At 37.6% G+C, this 21,877-nt stretch overlaps 1 protein-coding gene across 1 annotated transcript in view; it reads left to right on the forward strand.

The window, feature by feature from the left end:
- Positions 1-8,959, forward strand: part of FBN2 (fibrillin 2) — a gene marked incomplete at both ends in the record, with an annotated part of 157,449 nt that extends 148,490 nt beyond the window's left edge. Inside the window, 5 exons of the mRNA XM_080362871.1 lie at positions 541-669; positions 2,323-2,442; positions 4,043-4,274; positions 4,959-5,118; positions 8,585-8,959. Of these exons, the coding sequence (XP_080218997.1) occupies positions 541-669; positions 2,323-2,442; positions 4,043-4,274; positions 4,959-5,118; positions 8,585-8,959 (1,016 nt within the window). The remainder of the gene's footprint in view (positions 1-540; positions 670-2,322; positions 2,443-4,042; positions 4,275-4,958; positions 5,119-8,584) is intronic.
- Positions 8,960-21,877: the final 12,918 nt, after the last annotated feature.

Genomic DNA, 21,877 nt, shown 5'->3' on the forward strand with positions numbered 1-21,877 from the left:
AAGATTTTGAAAAGCAACAATTGTAGCTAAAAAAAAAAAATCAGTCTATCCACCATTTGTATTTTCTTGCTTAGTAAACAGTTGTACGTATTTAATACGTTATTATATTCGAAGTATAACCACATGGAGACAAAGGGGTAAAGTATTGAAATCTGATTTAAAACGTAGTTAAACAAAAACAGACTGCCTTTTTAATAGATACAGATGTCTTTAGACCCTAAGCTTATATATGAATCTTGCTACTTGAAACTATTTTAGTTCAGCTAGTACAGAAATGCAGCATTTTGCCACTGTCAGCAATTACATACCTGGGTTTTTCACCCATAACTGAATTACAACTTGCACTTCCAATTTATTAATTACTCATAGTTCTGCATGAGTCATCAGGTCACTTGACATTTAAATATGAAAAGCTACATTTTCAAAATAAACTGTTGCACCTCTGTGGATTTCAATCTCTTAAAAAGTGTTACATGAACATGGGCTAAAATCCTGCCACAAGATATACCAACCACGTTCTCTCTCCTCTGCTTTTTTAAGATAACAATGAATGTGGTTCTCAGCCATCGCTTTGTGGATCAAAAGGAATTTGCCAAAATACCCCTGGAAGTTTCACCTGTGAATGTCAAAGGGGTTTTTCTCTGGATTCTACTGGGTTAAACTGTGAAGGTAATTAGCAAAGCTCAAATTTTTTTATGGTGCAAATCCTTACTTCTGTGTCTAGTGAATCCTGTGATGTCAAAGACATAAAACAGAACACCAGCTAAGGTAAAAGTAAATACTAAACAGAAATAGGAATGTATTTGAGTAATTTTAAGCATAATTGTATGGAATAACATACTGCCTGAGTGATTTTTACACAAACTAGGATAAAAAAGTGACTTTTTAGCTGAACTCTTGACTGACTGTTTCTAGGCTGCCATTTCAACTTCACATGGATTTATGCATCTAAAACTCTAGTTGCTTTTTCTTTTTGATTTTCATACAGTCTAAACAGAATCTCTCTACAATTTTTGTTTCACCTAATTGTAATCATCCACCTGAAGGTATCTAAGATTAGATTTTAAATTCTGTACTTTAAATCTGCTATCATAGAGATACACATTCAGAAAAATAATTCACCACAGTTAAATACAAATTGTATTGTTAAGCTTTATCTCTCTCTTTTGGCCCAAAAGTGAGCCCCAGTCAGGAAATCCCTATTTGAGAGCTGCAGACTTTTCAGTAGGCCTTAGATATTTAGCAAATAAGAAACTAAAAAGCAATACTAGGCTATCTGGCTGCTGAAAATTAGAAATGCAGAGTTATATATCCACAAATCTATGACATCTCAAAATGTCAGCTGCCTTGATACAGCATTTAAAACAGGAATTGATATTTAAAGCCTATTTCTAGTGTAAAAGTGTAGAATACATGCAGCCAGAGCTTGTAGAAAGCATTATCTCCTGTCAGATTGCTTTGTTCTCATAAAGTAGATACATCCTTATTGTGTACTTTATCCAGCACGTATGAACCAAATCACTAAATTATACACAACTGGCACATAAGAACAGCCGTATATGCCATCACCAATAAAATGACAGCTTTCAGTTCTGGGTGTGATGGTTTTCTGCACCTCAGGCTTTGGGACATCACAATTCCATTAAATTTGTTTCAAAGTGTGGACAACTAGAGTGTAACTTAGGACCTGTGATAGCATGCATGTTTTTTTTTATTTTCTACTAGAATTGCATACTGTACTTGACACATTAGGCTGCTTTCCATCTACTTATTTCTTACAGCAGACACAATTTCAGATGACTGAGGTTTTACATTTTGGTTTTTTGTGTGTCTTTCTCCTTTATTTACACATAACTCAGAGACTTTTTAGGTAGCTTTTTCTTTTTACTTGCAAAGGTAAGCACTTACATCCAAATTCAGTATTTTTTCCTCATGTTCAAATGCTTCAGTATGTTCCAGGAAACTGAAAGTTTAGTCCTAGATAGTTGTTTTGAAAACTGAAATTAAAAAACATTCAGATTCTAAACATGACACCAAAGCAGTATCATGTGGGATTACCAGGAATAGTGTTTTTTTCTCCAAATTTGAGTAAAGACTCAAATGTTCAAATCAAAATCAGGTTATTGTTAGACAGAAACAACACTACATTAATTTACTTTCAGGCTTTCCAAAAGACCAACCTGAATGGTGCTTCCATCTTACAGCAGTAGACCTCTGTCAGAAATACTGGTGTTTCAATAATAATGATCAAAGTGAGTAATGTATTTGCAATGTGTATAATTGTGAAGTCTTTCATGTTCCGCTTCTCTCCTGATTGCAAAGATGTGGATGAATGTGATGGAAACCATAGGTGCCAGCATGGCTGTCAAAACATCCTAGGTGGATACAGATGTGGATGCCCACAAGGATATATTCAGCATTACCAGTGGAATCAATGTGTTGGTAAGGAAACAAACAGCACAAAATATACTTAAACAACAAAAATGTCATAGTGTTTATAGTGACAACTGCAAGGCGAGGACAAGAATGGGCAGGTCAGAGGGTATGCAAACATGAAGTTTTTTTAACTCTCACACCCTCCTTCATTAATACTTAATACTCCCAACATAAATTAATGGTGTAACAATGAGTTTTCCTAGTAAGGCCTAAATTCTGACTCCCTTCTCCTTGGGAAAACCTTCTTCTTAGAAAGGTAGAAAGATGTTTATTGAATTCCCAAAACTATCAATGTAAATACCACTGCTGGAGGAAAAAAAAAAAAGAAAGTTTAAGAATCACCATCGTTAGCAATTTGAGAACACTACAGAATAGTATCCATAGTAAACGGGAAGAAAAAATATCAAAAAATATCAACTCACCAGTTTTATTGTAGATTTGGCTCAATGTGGGAATTTTTCTTTTAATAAAATGCAAGACACACCCAAAGAACCCCATTCTGTACTGTTCACAAGGCATCATAGCAACATATTTACCTTTTCAGGTTTGCTTTCATGGTTTTCTGTCAATGGTGTTGTAATTAGAGAATGGCTGTGAGCATTGCCACACATTTCTTATAGGCTGATCTTACTGTCCTGATCCTAGACATATGAATTAGTTTATTGCACCCATTTTACATTAAGTAGCACACCAGCAGTTTTTGAGAAGTCCCAACCACCATCATCGCTCCTTACTTAATAGTGCTCTACAGCAAAGAAAGCAAAGAACTGGAGTGAAACTGGCAGAAATACACAACAAACAACTCTTACAAACCTCCAAACCAGCTACATTCTCTGAATATTATAGATAGTCCTCAAAATTATATGTCTCCTAGTAACTGCAGGCAAGAATGGTAAAGCATGTTCTAATGGTACTGGAAAGGAAAACACCTACAGGAAAACAGTACCTTGGTAAGAGAAATAAAACAGACAACACATGCCAACTATCAAAAGCATGATCCTCCATACAACAAGCTATTTTTTTAATTCATTTTTCACAATATAGCCTGGAGCAAATCAGTCACACTAACTAGAGGAGTCATCTTCTCTGTACCTTATTTCAGCATCCACAAGGCAAAGACAATACATCTTCCATTTTGGTTGGCTATTTAGATTGGATTTCCCCCTGCAGAGTCTGCAGGTTTCCACCACAAGTATGTGCTAACTTCTCCCCATTGCTAGGTGGCCAGGAGAACTATTGTGGTGGCAGTATGACTGGAGTTCCAGCTTATTTCTCCTCTGTGGACCTTATATGGTAGGAGGGTACTCTGCCAGGAGAAAGATAACCCATAAGCAAAACACCAGCCATACTTTGAAGGATGGGGGAGCATTCAGTCAATATAAGGTGAACAGTAACAGTATCCTAAAATACCTCTACAGCCCAGCTATATGTGTTTGGGACCTTTGTCAATGTACTTTTTCTTTAGAGACCAAGTCTCTATGGGTAATGAGATTAAGGATTTAGCAGAGCTGTGGGACTTGCAGATATTCTGATTTGTTAGCTACATCATGCTTGTCACGTGTCTATCAGATTAGAAGATATCAATATATTTTTGTTTACATACTAGATGAAAATGAATGCTCCAATCCTAACACATGTGGCTCTGCTTCTTGCTACAACACACTTGGAAGTTACAAGTGTGCCTGCCCATCTGGATTTTCTTATGACCAGTTCTCCAGTGCATGCCATGACGTGAATGAGTGTTCTTCCACCAAGAACCCCTGCAATTATGGTTGCTCCAACACTGAAGGAGGTTATCTTTGTGGCTGTCCACCTGGCTATTACCGAGTTGGACAAGGGTGAGTATCTCCACAGTCATTCAACCAAGACGCATTCAGAAAGCCATAAAATGCAACACCATAGCCAGAGTGAAGAGCGGAAGTGCAAACGAAGGACAAGCTACTAAGTCATCCTTTATGCTCCCTTAGCACAAAATATCCACAAGCTGGAAAAGAAGACATGTCTGTACATGCAGCATGACACTCATTTTAAATCCAGTATATAAGTGATGTTAAGCAATTAGTTCTGCTTTCTCACCCAGTATCAGCAGAAGAACTACTTCACAAACCTGCTTAATGAGGACTGTTACTGTATTAGGATAGGTACCATCTGTACAGACATAATTAAAGGTTTTAAGACACACTGATCAACCCAGAACATTAAACACAAAATAACATTTTTCTGATACATGACAATGGCTAAATTGTTTAGTTCCAAAGTTCATGGCAGGCTGGTTTTGTTTGTGTCTTTGTAAAACTTGTAAATTAAAATTAGAAGAGCCTACAGGCCTTCAGCCAACAGTGGTATTTCATTCAGTATGCCATACTACCGTGAAGAAAATTAATTCGAAGACCTCCTACTGAGGAAAGGAAAGGAAGGGGACAAAGACACCATGTTACAGATTACATACACTCAATTTCCATTTAACAGGACACTTCATAAAACCACAAAAAGTAACTAAAACAGATGTTTTTATTCAACAGCCACTGTGTCTCAGGGATGGGATTTAACAAAGGGCAGTACCTACCACTGGATGGAGATGCTGATGAAGAGAATGCTTTGTCCCCTGAAGCATGTTACGAGTGCAAAATCAATGGCTATTCCAAAAAGGACAACAGAAGGAAGAGAAGTGTTAATGACACTGTACGTACCAGGATAGCACTATAATGTATTTTGAAGTATTTTCAGAGATACCAGACCCCACATTGTCAGTAAAGGGAGGAAACTTTTTAACAGGCCACATTCAATGGCAAAAATATTTTTTCCCCTGCCTCAGTGTTTTTCGCACTTGGGTCCTATTGGCAGAAATGATGTGACAATCAGAAAGACATCAACGACTATGAACATGTGAAGTCTTAAAGCTTGTTAAGAATCCTTTGTAGTGCAAGGCATGGTCTACTTTCTCAAAATATATTCAGTGAAATAACTTTCTTATGACTACAGAAAGTTGGGAAACTGGTCATGCCTGCAATCTGTCCTGCTGTCATGAGGAGACTGGACAGCATTTTATGGTCTGGGACAGCTAATAGATCTTGCAGATCGTTTTATTCTAAGTGTCTATTCCATAGTAGCTGACAACATGGGGGGGACTCTTGTCCATGACCCACCTGATACACTTAAGTCCAATATTTGCAGAATTGCTGAGGGTACTAGAGAATTACAATTCACACTTAAGTTTTTTTAACTGCATTTTGTGGGCTTTTAAAAACAAGTTATGAGAAACTCATGAAAAGACAGGCCTACTATTTACACCTTTTAGATCCCTTTTTTCATACACATCCGTACTCCCCACAAACATCCTGTTTGACTTCACATCATTGCTGCCTATAGGACCTGTTCATAGAATCACAGAATCAGAAAATGGTAGGGGTTGGAAGGGACCTCTGGAGATCATCTAGTCCAACCCACCTGCTAAAGCAGGTTCACCCAGAGGAGATCACACAGGAATGTGTCCAGGCAGGCCTTCAATGTCTTCAGAGAAGGAGACTCCACAACCTCTCTGGATAGCCTGTTCCAGTGCTCTGGCAGCCTCATATTCAGATGAAACCTCCTTTGCTTCAGTCTGTACCAATTGCCCCTCATCCTATTGTTGGGCATGTCACCATTTACTGCTGGGTGACACTAAACCATGGCAGATGCTCCTGTTAACCTCCTGCTCTCCCCACTAAGGAAAGGTAATAGGAGGAAAAGGGAGAGAGACTTGCAAGTTGGAAAAGTTAAAAATGCTTTACTAATGCTACCAATAAATAGAGAAAATAATACAAAATATATAAAAGCAATCTTGAATTTCTGGCGGTAGTGCAGTTTGGTGTAGCTGGCGTTGCTCTGACAGCTGCAGGGCAGGTATCTGGAACTCCTGGGCTGGATCCTGCAGTAAACCAGAACTGGATTCAGGGATGCAGGGCCTAGAACTAGACCTTGGATCACAGGCACGACAGGCAGGCTCGAAGAGAGTGAGACCCTTGTGATCTTCCACTTTTATAGAGTTTATGACATATATGGGATGAAATACTTAGTTGGTCAATTTTAGTCACCTGTTCTGTGCACCCCCCCTTGCAAATACGCCCCTCTCACTTATAGGACTCCACTGAAAGGAATCTGGTCTCATCTTCTTGACATCCATCCTGGATTTATAAACACTGATGAAATCCCCTCTCAGCCTTCTCGAAACTGAACAGACTAAGCTCTTTCAGTGTTTTCTCATAAGAAAGATGCTCCAGCCTCCTAATAATCTTTGTAGCCCTCTGCTCGACTCTCTCCAGTGATTCCTTGTCCTTCTTAAACTGAGGAGCCCAGAACTGGACACAGTACTCCAGGTGCAGCCTCACCAGGGCAGAGGGGGAGGATAACTTCCCTCAACCTGCTGGTCACACTTTTCCTAATGCACCCCAGGATACCATTAACCAAAAAGGCACGTTGCTGACTCATGGTAAACCTGTTGTTGACCAGAACTCCCAGGTCATTCTCTGCAATGCTGCTTTCCAGCAGGTCATTCCCTAACTGTACTGGTGCAGGACCCTACACTGGCCCTTGTTGAACTTCATCAGGTTCTTCTCTGCCCAGTCCTCCAGCCTGCCCAGGTCTTGCTGAATAGCAGCACATTCTGGTGTATCGGCCTTTCCTCCCAGTTTGGTATCATCAGCAAACTTGCTGAGGGTGCACTCAGTCTTCATCCACATCATTGATGAATAGGTTGAACAGGACTGGATCTAGTACTGAGCCCTGGGGAACCCCACTAACTACAGGCCTCCAAACAGATCTGCACCATCAATCACAACCCTCTGAGCTCTGCCAGCCAGCCAGTTCATGATCCGTCTCACTGTGCATTCATCCAGTCTGCACTTCCTGAGCTTGCCTATGAGGGTATGGTGAGACAGTTTGAATTCTGTGGTCACTCACCACAGAAATACATGGATGCTTTAAAGAAGCACTTTTTTCTATTACATAGTTAATTTCATACCTCGTTCATAATTGTTATATCTTGTAATTATGATTTCTTTATAGCATTAACCTTTACAGTTTCTCATACTGGAACTACCTGAGCCATAAAAGTGAAAGGTTTCACATCCATAAAACTACGTGAAAAAAAGAAATAATCTCATTTATAATGACATCCATGGGGTGCGGGATTTAATACACAACAATACTTGCTCCTGTCCACAAATTTTCCTTGTTTTCACTATGTGTTTTCAATTACATTACATATTAGTACACATATGTACTCACATGTGATTGGAATTCCCTTAGAGAGAGAAATCCTTTGCTATCTTTACAAGCATGAAAGGACCTTAAAATGTAGGCTAGGTGTACACTTAGTATCAGGTTTCCTAAAGAAATCTACATATTTTTCTAGAAGCACTTTCAAAAGCTGTTGCTTGTTAGATGATTTTCCTGGGAATGCACTCATTCTTGCCCCCACCCACCCTCAAGTGTGTTCACAGCTAACAACTCCGGACAGATTCACACCTGCACCATAACTACACAGAAGTTGACATTAAAAGACAACACATCACTGATTTGTCAGAAAAACAATGCTGGGACTTTTTTCCAGACTCCTTTCAGTGGTGCAAATAGGATGTAATTGGACAACATGACATAATAGCCCCTTCTGTAGAAGGATAACAATACAGCAGTTCTCTCCTTACTTCAGTTTTCTTTATAATCACTGTACTTCCTTATCACCAAATACTGAGCCTGCTTGTTTTTAGAAGCCTGGATTCATTAAAACAGTTTTACTAGGAGTTTCAGCAAATTCCCATACAGTGTTGTGATATGTGTTTCTCTAATGTTCCTCACTCAAGTTGGTCATAAGAACAAGACTGTGCCTCACATACAGTCTTTGCCGCAGTAGTAAACATAGGCCTCTTCTTTACACAGACTTTTTTGCAAGCATGAAGTTAAACGGATTCTGACAAGGATCTGAAATCTGAGACCCCTCTGTAGACCTCATGCTGTAACTTTAATTACTCTGTTAAGCCTGTATGAGAAGCCTTAAGATTTACAGCTAGATTTTGACGAATGCAGAAATAATCATATATTATTCTTCTCTCAGTGCAAGTGAATATCTGTTTCTCTCCTGCTATAAATAATCTTTCCTTCTCTACTTCAGATCAAGCAGATTAGCCTGGAAAGTCTAGACATGGATAGTCCTCTGAAGATGAGAGTCAACGTCTCCAGACTTGACAACAAGGAGCACATCCTAGAACTCATGCCAGCCATTGAGCCCCTAACCAACCACGTGCGCTACATCATCTCACATGGCAACGATGATGGCATCTTTCAAATCCATCAGAGGGATGGACTGAGTTATTTGCACACAGTTAAGGAAAAGTCAGTGCCTGGATCTCACACACTAGAAATCACCAGCGTTCCTCTATATAAGAAAAAGGAGCTAAAGAAGCTGGAAGACAGCAGTGAGGACAACTATCTCCTAGGAGAGCTCGGGGAAGCTCTCAGAATGAGGCTATGGATAGACCTCTACTAACCGTCTCTCAGACTGAATCCAGAGTTGCTTCTCTTCACCTGTCTATCCACCTGAGCATATCTTCTTTCCAAAGGCTTTGGAAGCCACTGACTTTTGGGGGAGGAAGGGAGAGGAGAAGACCTCTTTCCTTCCATCCTGCCAAGACTGCAGGACCACCCTTGCAGGAGGGTACCTTAAACTTTGCCATGATCAAAACTTAGATTACAGTGGTGATCATGGTTACTGTATCTTTTATATAACCTCAATTAAAAGTATATTAAAAAGCTAAAGTTCTAGAAGTCATCATATGGCACTAAATGGCACAAAAATATGAGCTGGTTTTTTTCCTGTTAGCAGTCTGTAACACTTTGGGTATTTTGCTATAGTTCCTAATTAAAAAAAAATATAGACATTTATTTATTTTTAATGCAGTAATATATGGAGAAAATAACGAATTATGTAAACAAAAAGGGAAACTTGCTTGTTTTTCTTTAGATTTATAAATTTGAGCTATAACACTTCAGAGGTACTTTCTTCATTTAAAAAAAAAAAAAAATTCAAAGATGTTTTGTTTTGTGTTTGGGCCAGTCATCCAAAGAGTATATAAGTAATTTTTTTAAAGTATCAGAGCTGAAAGAGGACCACAGTACATCTTCTGATCTTTTGGATATTCTAAAGTGCTCTTGCAAAACTTTGAGTATTCAAAAAAAAGTAAAAAAAAAAAAAAAAAGTGTCTTAAAGGACAAGAATTACAATATCAATCTCTGCAGAGATCGTATTTCACAGCAGCTCAATAGAATTGTATTCTGAATCAGCCACATCAAATAATGGAAGAAGAGGCACAACCACTGTAGCAAAATACCTTGACTGCTTTTAGTACCATTAGAATTGCAGAACCAAACTGTACTGTACTTCTTTCCAATAATCTCAAGGAACCACACATGAAACCACACCTCATTCTCAGAAATGGTGCTCTATAAACTTGCATTACTGTAGGCAGCTGAAGAAGATGTCTTTCTCTGAAGAGAATGTGTGATGTGTCATACTGTTTGGTGCTGGCTTGAATTAATGGTGCATTTGCTAAAAACTGAGAGCTGCATCAGGACTGCCATATGTGCAAACTAATTCTGCAGCGCAGACAAGGAAAATGTGTATTTGAAATCCATTTGTTAGAAGTTTCATTAATACTGTAGTTATACACCGTAAGCCTCATTATATCATATCTTATTTTGTAAGAAAGATGTTTGTATGATGAGTTGACATTTAGTTTATTTTAGTCTTTTTTTTTTTTTTTTTATGTCTTACCATTATGTGTTAAGTGTATGTCTCAATGGTGCTTTTTTTGGACAGCTGGTACCTGTAAGTAGTCACGTAACAGAATCTCATATGTGAAAATAGTCAAAGCACATGCTCACTCCAGGATTGTTTCAGTTGCATATCAGTGCTGACCAAAGATTATATCAAGTTATACTCAGTGATTTTTCTTTTCTTTTTTTTGAGTTTGGGGATCTTGAAAAGAAAAAGAAACTGTACATTTTTAATCACATGTTTGTAAGAAAAAAAAAAAAGTTTGGTTTGAAGCTCTGTATCAGTAAGACAACACTTTTCTTGCAATAAAGCTTATTTTGGGTTACTTTTTTTTCTTTGAAATGTCTGTGTTATTTACACAAAATAAGCATCTAATTTTAAATCTGAAGGATTTCAGAGCAGAAAAAGGAGCTGGTATGGCCCAAACTCTTAACTCATGTTTGAGGTTATACACCATTTGCTGATTTAGTTTCTCTATCATGACAGAGCTGAAACACAGGAATTATCCTGTCAAAAAGTTAAACGTCTGTCTCAGTTCTCAAAATCTGTCATATGTTAGGTTCATGTGGGCCTGCCTTGCTTTTGCTTATCTGTGTAATGAAGGCTGAAGGACCATCACAATTTAAGTCTGATAATTCAGCTCTAAAAAAAAAAAATCCCCATACATTTAAGAGTAGGAGTGTAAAACCTCCATCCTATCTAAATGGTAAAAATCTGGCAAGACCATCAATGAATGCAGTCTTGCTTGCTAGTGTTCCCTACCTTGAATGCCCTTCATTAGGTACACAGTCAAACCCAACAGTGCAAAAAATGTTTTTTCTTAAAGTATGCAAGGTTTCTGCAAAGACCTCATCACATAAGCTACACTTTTTTATATTGTTAACTTAAACTGATGCTTGTTTTTAAGTAACAGCCGATAATGACTGTATGTTTTTGTCAAAATGATAATAGCTAGAAAAAGGGAAATCGGAGATATTGGCTTAAGCACTGAATCACGATGCAAAATGCTTGTTTCAGATATACTCTTTAGTTTCTGAAAATAAGACTCTGACAGTCTGCACCAGCTGAATTAGCCCTACATGCTCTACTCCTGTTTTTCTGGAGGAGTGGCATTTCATAGGTGAATTGCATTAAAAGCCAAGTTGCAGGTCTGAAGTTCTAATTCCTGGGTGCAGTAGCAATGAGTTTACCTAGCATTTGAGAACTTTTTTCAGTATAAAATTTATCTTCCTCCGGCTTTCAAAGATCCATGGCAACATACTTCTGCCACCCTGCTGTTTCTCTCCTCTTCCCTGAAGTATTCATAAAGTAATAAAAGAAATACAAATTTTTAAAGGAATCATACACTTAGATTTCACTCAAGAAAGAAAACAATCAGGAGTTATGGCATTACGACTCTTTTCATAATTACTGATTTGTTTCATGGGAGTTACTTGCCTTGGGTATTCCCTGAAGCCTCCAAACATATTCAGATTTATCTGACATTTAATAGTACATCAGTTTAAACAATATGAAACAGTATGAAATTGCCTGGAACCAGACTACTTTGACATTACCTTCAGATATGGCCAGGCAAGTTTCATTACAATTCAAAGCTCCTTCTGGGTAAAATGACTGACATCTACAGAAATAAAATGGTCTCTGGAGTTCTTATAAATAAACCCAGTATGGCACTGACTTAACAGTTCTAACAGCTAGTTTCCAAGAAGGCTACTCTTTCTCCAAAATGAGAACTTTCCAGGAAACACTTACTTACCACAAGAAACGCCAACAGACTGAACCCAGTGGAGCATAATCTTTCATTGCCAACTCTCAAAAAAGGTGAAAAAATAGTAGCAACACTTTAACTAATGACTCCTCTGAGGCTACAAGTTCTGGAGATTTTTATTGGTAGACAGAAATTATTTCTACATGGTATGCACACTTAATAGATTTAAAGCCTTTTTTCTAAATAAGAAACTATGATCAGACAATACCTGCATTAACTAATCAAGAAGTATGTATGAAGTAAAAATAATACCATATCTCTTCACTAGAAAGTCAGTATTATCCTCTGTCATCTTAAAATGCACAAGACAGTTACTCACAATACCCAGAAAGAAATCACCCTTAGCTTCATATCCAGATGAAAAAATATCTTAGGTTAAAAACAAAAAAAAATAAAAAGAAAAAAAAGCCCAATCAAGAAATCCGAAATGGATGCACTTCCCTTCCACCCACCCTATCGTATATATTTGTATACTCATTTCTCCAAACTCTACTTTTTAATAGATTCTAACCTTTTAGTATCTAAACATTTAATGAGAAAGCTGACTACATATGCACAGAAAGACTAGTGTTCCAGAAAGGTACCAAATCCTGAAATTTGTTGCTAACAATAAAATGAAAATTGTCTTGCTGTTTAAGAAAGACTGCAGTATAAATCTCTTGGCAACTTGAAGCATGATTGTAGTGAGTAAATCATAGAACCATAGAATGTCCTGAGTTGGAAGGAACCCAGAAGGATCATTGAGTCAATTCCTGTCCCTGAGTAGGACAAGCAGAAAATGCACACCATCTGTTTCTTCTTGAACACTGTCAGGCTTGGGGCCATGACACATTCCTAGGGAGCCTGTTTCAGTGCTCCACCACCCTCTGGGTGAAGAACCTTTTCGTAATGTCCAACCTAAACCCAGGAGCACTGAAAAATCACAGTGAGAAGTCTCAATATAATATCAATGGTAAAGACAGCATCTAAACTAGGACTCGGCAATAGGGACTTCACCAGTGCACTCTAGCTATCCTAGCACGTCTGTGATACTTCCTCATAATAAAAATTTTAAAAATCTATATGTATGAATAACTGATAACATAAAATTTCATTTTGAGGAAAATATTTTGGTTCTTTCCAGCTTTACCACGAGGACTCAGCCCCTCAGCTCTAGATCAAATCATCTTCTTTCCCAGCATGCCAGTATCATAGTTCAGCACCATTTACTATAACCCCACAATGTTACCAGGCTCATCAAAGAATGCATGCCTCCTTTTCTATCCTCAAATGCTCCAGAGTGTTTGAACATCATGTATGTGTCAAAGCATCTAAGACGTGTGCAGGCTTTTTAGAGCTCTTCCTTCTTGCTGAAGTGTGGCTCCAATTCAATAGACAATGGAACATTGCTGGGTATTGATGAGTATAAGGATCTAGTAACTGTTTCTGAGCACATCATTTCCTTTCTTCATAGCCACACTTGTTAATCTAACCAGTAGTAATGCTACAGCAATTCAGACACTATTATTTCATGTTCCTTCTTTGACAGGATGAGCCTGTAACAGTTTTTCATATGCCAGGCTCTTCAGTGAGCATTCTAGAAAGCACTATTTTTATATGAGACTTTAATAAACTGACTTGGAATTGCCAGTTAAACTTTGGTGTAATGAATGTGGTCTGCAGATTGAAAGCTGAAGAACCTGCCTTTGGGCTAAACCCACTGAGGAGTTCAGGAGTGGTAATGCACTGCAAAACTAAATACAGTAAAAATCTCACTGCCCTAAGTGTGTTTCTTAATTCTTGCCGTGTGTTACGAATGAAGCCTAAGCACCTAAACTAACTAGTGCTGCAAACCAGACATGCCTTAAATCCAAGAACAAAACTGGATTTATGAACTTTACTGTGAGGGGATGAAGATTCACAGCTCTACATCTATGCTTCTTAAAGCAGGAGAGAAGAACGTGAAATGACAGAAGTACATAATTTTATATCTAAAATAAAACCCTAATGCAACTGCTTATGTTTTTGACACCAAATTGTTATAGCAGAGACAGGAGATAACTTCTTTGCTGCCACAGCCTCACAAAACTGATGACAAAGGTGGTTCCTCATGTGACTTGTGAAGCTCACTCCAAGAATGGCAACTTTATATCAGCATGGGTGGTCACAGAAGACTAGCAGAAGACTGAAAGTAAGCAAGAAATAATTGATTTAAAAGTTACTAATTCAACAGAAAGCCTGCCAAGTAGTTCACTCCCAAGCTTAAAAGGTAATTGCACTGTTCTCTCCCACTCACATAACATTTTTGAAGGGCAAAATTTCTTACAAATCAGAAATAAAGGCAATTTCAAGCATCTGAGACCGGAAAGAATGAAAGCATTTGAGCATACTGCTCCCACACAACATTGACTGGTCCAAATGAGTTATGGCCTGAGTGATCTGCAAACATTAAAGTTTAACATCAATGAGGAATTGTTTAATACAAATATAACACATTTGGTATGCTATAATGAGCCAAGAAGCTAATATCACCATTTTGTGCCCATATTTTTACCCAGGTGTATGCACAATTAACCCAGGATGAAGTGATGAGACTTTGGAATTTTGAGATTAACTGTGGCAAAACCCACTAGTTCCTACTTCTTCCAATCTAGCTTTTAATATCATATAACCCTCATATTATATGCTTAAACTCTCAAAACTAAGATTAAGTTGCCCACACCAGTCTCCTTCTCAGTCTTAGTGACTCAGCACTGCCTAATGCATAATCCTAGCCTCCTCTTACATCCTCAACATCCAAGCTGCACTCATTTCCAGGTCCTATTTTTATGGGCAACCACAATCTTCAGCTTTAATACTGGAACAAAGTCTACAGTTCCATACCATCTAGAAGCCACAAAACTCCTTTCTTTTTCCATCTAAATTACTCAAAATCTATTCAAACACTAACGACAATTTATGTGTCACATTTTTGAAGGCCATTATACTGTAAAAAGACTGCTATTTTTTGGCACAGTGTTGGTGGATGCCTTATTTTCATGGCATTGATTCAAATACACAGCTTAAGAGCCTAATATATTAATTCAAGAGTTTGTTCTGGTCTTTATTTTCCCCTAGAATGTCTTCTCAAATCCCTTTCTCAATTTCAGATAAGGCCTCCAATAGACTACAATAGACTAGGTCACTTCACATATTAAGATCACTTCTTTCAAGGAAGACTTTTTTTTTTTCCACCTGGACAGTCAAACTATGATAGCAAATAAACTAGTAAATCTGCAGAAAAACTCCAGTTCCACTAATAGCATCATCCTGACATTTTTATGAAAAAAAGCACATATTCATAGGATCTGCAGCTAAATTTTCAATTTCAGTTAACCTTTTCTCATTTTTCAATAAGACTACAAGAGGCACAAATTTTCCATTTATTCAGAAAACATGCAGGAACACAGGTGAGGCAAAGTCTCAGTTTCCATAGAACTTGCAATATGACAAGCACCATATGTCCTGCTTCAGTTTAGGGCTTAGTGTCTTCAACCCAAAGAAAGAATGCTTAACAGCTCATGTAAAGGTGAACCTACAGGATAGCAAATAATAACTTTAAACACTATAATTTGAACACCTTACACTGTAATTATATTTCTACTCATTATGCAATGTTAACTGAACAAAATAATATACCCTATGTCCCACATTTCCTACCGAGACTAAAAACTTTTTATGAGGATCCCAACAAAGAGTGGAAGAAAGAGGAAGTTATAAATAAAACAAAACAAACCTCCTTCCCTTGGAACTTGCATTTTAGTAGACAGTCACATCTCCCACCATACCAGGTGTTTCAGCTAATTGTTTCTGCTATAAACTTAAGAACATTAATGTCATCAGCCTTGTAAGCTGAATTGCCCGACATTAATTCATTAATTTTTTCTGTACAAACCACTCTTTATGGCATGCCTCTTGTGTTGGTTCCCTCCATAATTTCCACACATATCCCTGTCTCTTAAATGTTTTCTTCACAATGAAAATAATACTTAGGGTTTATATCATCTATGCTTACATAAACTGATGTAGTCATGCTGACTCTGGAGGGGAGGCTTAAAAAGGTATTACTTCAGAATCTACCAGTTTATATGCATCACTCCTGGGATAAACTTTTATTGCCTTTTTATCTTTATACAAGTGTTGATGAGAACAGGTCATAATGGCACCATTGCTACCACCATAAATAAAGGTCCTGTGAACACTTCCCAAGTAAAATCCTGTACTCAGCCCCGTTACACAGCTGTAATAGTGCTTCAAAATGAGTGCGTAAGGCTCGTGTGGAAGTCTATGTGCTTCCTCCCCTCTGTTACTTCCAAATGTATATTATTTAATCAATTGTCTGTTATTTATGAAGAAAAATAAGCTAATTTATATATTAACAATGCACTTAGACACAGGTCAATTTAAAAGAAACCAAGCTAGGTAACACATGATCCAACTTTTTTCTTTTTTTTTTAAACAGACTGAACTGGCTCTTGTGTATTTCAGTTTGTATTTAATGCCCTCTCTACTCCTATATGTTCCCCAGCTTCTTTCAGTGAAAGTAAAACTAAGTTAACCTTCATTAGGACATGTGTTCTTAAGGAAAGCACAGTCTAGAAGAAATAGCTAAGAAAAACAAATGACAGTAACCAATGCTTGTTCTAAGCACCAGTAAAGCAAATAATTGAAAAGCACTTGTTCCCATAGAGTTACTTTAAACCCTACCAATACACTGCTGTTTCTGAGACAAGAAGCCACTAAACAAGAACATGAAATGGGCCTCAAAAATGTATATAACTTGTTATGGTTAATTTAAAAACAAAACAAAAGGGAAGAAACCAACCTCACCACAAACAAACACACAAAACAACAACAAACCCAATCTTTGTGGAAAGCAGGGGTTTTTTTAATGTTTCTGAAGTTGCAAGACCAACATCCACAGAAAACTGGGTCATACTTTTTTATCCACAGACCATGAAAAATGTTACAGTCATAGTGCCAGATTTACCTTCTCTATTGCTCAGACAATACTTTCTAAAATGAATATAATAGATAAGTTTTCTAGACAGGATAAAGAATCACTCTTAACTCCCTCAGTCCTTTATCTCTCTTCAGATTAACAGCATCGGCTAATACCTTTTGTGAAATAACCATCAGCTGCTTAGAAAAGCTGCTTAGAAAAGCTGCTTAGTTTTGCTTTTGTTTCCTGTCGCTGCCATGTTAGCCACTCTGATTTTAATTTTTCACTTTCAGCCACCAATTCCTTTATATAAATCTTCTCTATTTTTCTAGTGTCATGGCTTCTCCTATATTTTTCTCCATAATATTCAGAAGTCTCATCTCCAAAAGCAGTACACCCGTCACCAGTACTCATAAATACGCAAAGACTCCGTCACATCCTACTGTAGTAGCGTGTCAGAGAACTACACATTCAGGTGTAGAACGCAGGCTACATCAAACAGGCACACAAGGATGAAAGCTGGTTATGAAAGCAACCAAGGACAAATAATCTAAACTGACTGAGACAAAATGTAAGATTCGTTAAAAACCAAGAGGAAGGAGTCTACATAAGCTGTCAAAACCCAAAGTTTTCAATGATGCAAGGAATAGTAAGTATTCTGTAACTAAGTGGTTAATTGTGAAGAAAAAAAAAGATTAAAAACAGTGAGAAAAAAATAGCAAAATGCTTTAAGCACTTCCATAGTACATTGTACTTTAAAAAAAAAATTGCATGCACAGACAGTATTTGTACATTCTATACACCAGCTCTCATAGAAAATGGAAATAATGAGAAAAATAATTAAAAATGTTAATCTGAACTTCCAGGTATCCTATAACACTTCTCCAATGTATTTTTATGTCAACTTACCTTTCTGCACAAGATCTTCTTTCCAGAAGAGCGAGAAAAAAACAGGTGACAACATGTGAGCTTCCTCCTCTTCTTGGGACTCATCTGTTTATCCCTAATTCTGCTCCATGGTTCATACATCATCTCAGTCTATTCCTTGTGTTCTTACCCTCTGAGTTCCCAGTTTGATTCTCACACCCAAATCGTGCACTCCACTAACCTCTCTAATCCATGTTCTATTTTTCTTTCATCCTTAGGTGAATAAAATGTGCCAGGTAATTGTTTCCATTTAAATTTCCACCCTCTTAAAATTCCCTTACAACACTTACAATATGTTCTCCAAAACAGAACCCAGAACCATAAGATTTCATTCACAGGCATTCATCTTCTGCTACCTGGCTTTGACATATTTCACAACCACTGTACTGTCAGAATGATATAAATGTTCTTAACTCCCAACTCCTAAGTTCAGACATGGGATGCCTCTAAAATCTTTGCAGGCGACCTTGTATTCCTTTTTGTTCTCTTAAGGGCATATATGCAAATGTCTCAGAACATACTTGAAATACACAACTGGAAGAAGCCACCTGATCACAGGCTTTGGCACTTATAGGGTATTTTAAACACAGCAATGTCTGTTGGAGACACAAGACAGCTCAGAAAGCAATTAGAGAGATTTCTTGAATGTCTTGGTGATAACTTCTTGATGCAGTTGCTTAAAAAGCCACCTAGGAAAAACTCTCTGCTGAATCTGTTTTCTCACAAGAAAGAATTGGCTGGGGATATGAAGGCCAAGATCAGTCATGGCTGCAGTGAAGATGACAAAGAGCAGAGCTTAAAATCCTGAGAGAAGAAAGCAAGACAAAAGGTAGAAATACAGCCTCAGACTTCAGGAGAGCAGACTTCGGCTTCTTTTAAGATCTGTGTAGCAGGTTCCCAAAGGAAACTGCTCTGCAGGGCAGAGAGACCCAGAAAAGTCACCTGATCTTCAACCAAAACCTCTTAAATGCACAAGAACCTTCCAATCAGATGTGCAGGAAGTGGAGCAAGCACAGCAGAAGGCCAGCACAGATGAAACAACCGCCACACGCAATCAAACCCAAGTACACAGAAGGTGGATGGAGGGATTAGCTGATGTGGATGATACCAGTACCCTGAGCAAGTATACAGGGATGACGTTTGGAAATCCAAAGCGCAGTTGGAATTGAAACCAGTGAGAGATGTGAAGAACCAAGAAATGGGCTTCAATTCACTTGCAGTCAAATATTAAGAAAATAAGCAAGTCTAGCATAGTCACACAGATGACTGGTGACTGGGCTGCAGCACACAACATGTAAGAGGAGATTCAGAAAACAGAGTATTTTCTGCTGAAGAAGAGAAGGCAGTAGGGAGATCATTTTCATTTCTTTTGCACAAAAATATGAAAGGCAACAGACAAGTTGCAACATGGGAAAGTCTGATTTGACCATCCTTATGACAAAAACTTATACTTTGAACACTAGATGCCCAGAGAGGCTTGGAGATATTAAAAACTCAACGTGACAAGGCCCTGTGCAATCCGATATATCTGGAGCTGCACTGATAAGAAGACTGGGCTAGACAACCTCCACAGGTCTCTCCCAAAACTATTTATTGTACAAGTATGAAAACTCCTCAAAAACAGAGCCAGATATCCAAAAACCTTCTGTGTGTTACTTAATCCTGGAAAAGAACTTGCAGCTTTTTTTTACAAACAGCTCTTAAGAAATGGTACATGCATTGTCTGTTCTTGCTGGTTTTTTTAAGATTACAGCTCTCTTACTAAAGCAGGACCAGGAGGGTGGGTGGGAGGGGAAAATAAGTTCTCTAATAATTTTTAAAGTTAAGATAAAGAAATTGTAACCTATCCACAAATGTCTCCTCATCTGGAGGACGAAAAACACAAAATCTGTCGAACAACATAACATGGGCAGCCCCACTATTACTACAGCCACTGTGAAAATCTTAAGTCTTAGGAAGAACCTTGTCATTCCTTCAATCACCATGTACCGCAGACTAATTTCAAAGATACATACATATATTGTAGTGAAACTACATGGCATTTGGGAAGTAGATAGCTTCAATCTTACCTTATGTTTATAGAGTGAAGGAAAAACCTGTGTTATGTATTTAATTCTTCTTTACCAGTAACAATAAATTATTGCACAACACAGGAATGTTTTAAAATTAGAAGCAATTACAACAACTAATTTAGAAGTGTTTCCCATTAAAAGGAAGAGGGGATATTCTTAGTATTCACAGCAAAACCTAGAAATCAGGATTTGATCTGAATTCCAAATCTACCACCAAGTCACTTACTGTCATAAAAGTTGCCATAGAATATGGTTAATTACTGTCACAACAAGCACAAGACAACAAACTCAGAACCTACTGCCCTTTACATTATGTAGAGGCTTACTACCTACAGTCAATGCTACAGTAAGAAAAGACACTTTTTATTACTAACCTTGCCTAAACCTGGGAAAGAGAAAACATCCTGATTATGATGCATTTGGAGTGATGGCACACAGATATATTTGCAAAGACGGAATCCAAATAATAAATTAATACTGGAATGTTTTGTGCCTGGGACAGAATGAGCTTTCTAGAATCACCTAAGAGTTTCAGGGTTGGCCAATGGTACAGGATGGATAAAGTAGAATCTATTCTCTGGTTAGAGTGGATGCTTAGTTCTCAGACTTAACAAGTAATGTTTTTTTGTTTGTTTGTTTGTTTGTTTTGGGTTTTGTTTTGGGTTTTGTTTGTTTGTTTGTTTTGGTAGGACTTATTTGCAACATGGTTACTCCCAGGTCCCTGCTGAGAATCAAGCCTTATTTTTCTAGGTGCTTACAAACAAGTCAAGAAAAAATAAAGCAGCAACCCACAAACCCTGCAATGAGATTAAAATAAAAATATTATGGATAAAGAGTACTTACAAAGGTTTAGCATGTACTTGTCAAAGTCTGAGTTTTCCCAATAAATCCTACCTTGTCTGAAATACTACTATTGCTAGTTGAACAATACAGAAAGATTTTAATGAGAATAAAACCTCTTAAAATTAACAACACTCGACTGTACAATCAAAAATAAAAGGAAATTCTATATGAGGTTAGCCAAAATCCCATGTGGAAGCCCAGAGTATTCTGTGGTTAGCCTTGACTTCATATGCTAATACTGTGAACGGTTGTTGTTGGTTGTCTCCATAAAATATCTTTTGATTTGAGGTACAAACTCCTCTTGGCAGGCACTGCGCTTTGACATCTGTGATTTCTAGGTTACTAGTGCTTAAACTATTGTGTTTTACTACAAGCAACAATGTTTGGACAAGCAACAATTTTTGCACTTTACATATGTTTTGATTTTTTTTTTTTTTATCCCCACTGCTTGTCAGATTTTCATTAAATCAGCCAAAATATTTACAAAACACATAGGCTAACATCGGATTATCTGTCATATTCTTTGGTACATGAATCCCATCCCCTGCTTCACGTATAATTTTTTAAAATACTCTTCTAAAAGTTAATCTATGTAATCAGTAACAGTAGTACAAAGGAATTGTTAAAGAGTTCCTGTAATTTGCAACACTATGTTTAAATCGGTCAGCCAGGCAGCTTGGTCTGAAAGAATGAATGACCATCCAGGGCTGGGAGTGAGGATGTTTCAAGGCTAATCCCAGTACTCTAATTTTCAGCCAGAGCCTGTGGAAATCCTTTGCTTGTGATTCCATTTTACCATCTGTTTTGCAGAGACAAATTTAATTGCAGAGAGATGTTCCAAGATTTACTTATCAGTTGTGAAACATTTCAACATAGTGATATACTCAGGCTTAATAAGATGCAACACTATTTAGTTTCCTCCAATATTTTAAATAGCCAGTACCTGGATATTTTGGGAGGACAAAAGCTTTTATCACCTTGCTTCTACTTCTGTACTTGGAGATGGTGGTAGATGTTTACTTTGTTACCTATGAAGCAAAAATATTATGGATCACTCTGAA

This window comes from Nesoenas mayeri (genome assembly GCF_963082525.1).
Source record: "Nesoenas mayeri genome assembly, chromosome: Z".
In the NCBI taxonomy this organism is placed as follows: domain Eukaryota; kingdom Metazoa; phylum Chordata; class Aves; order Columbiformes; family Columbidae; genus Nesoenas; species Nesoenas mayeri.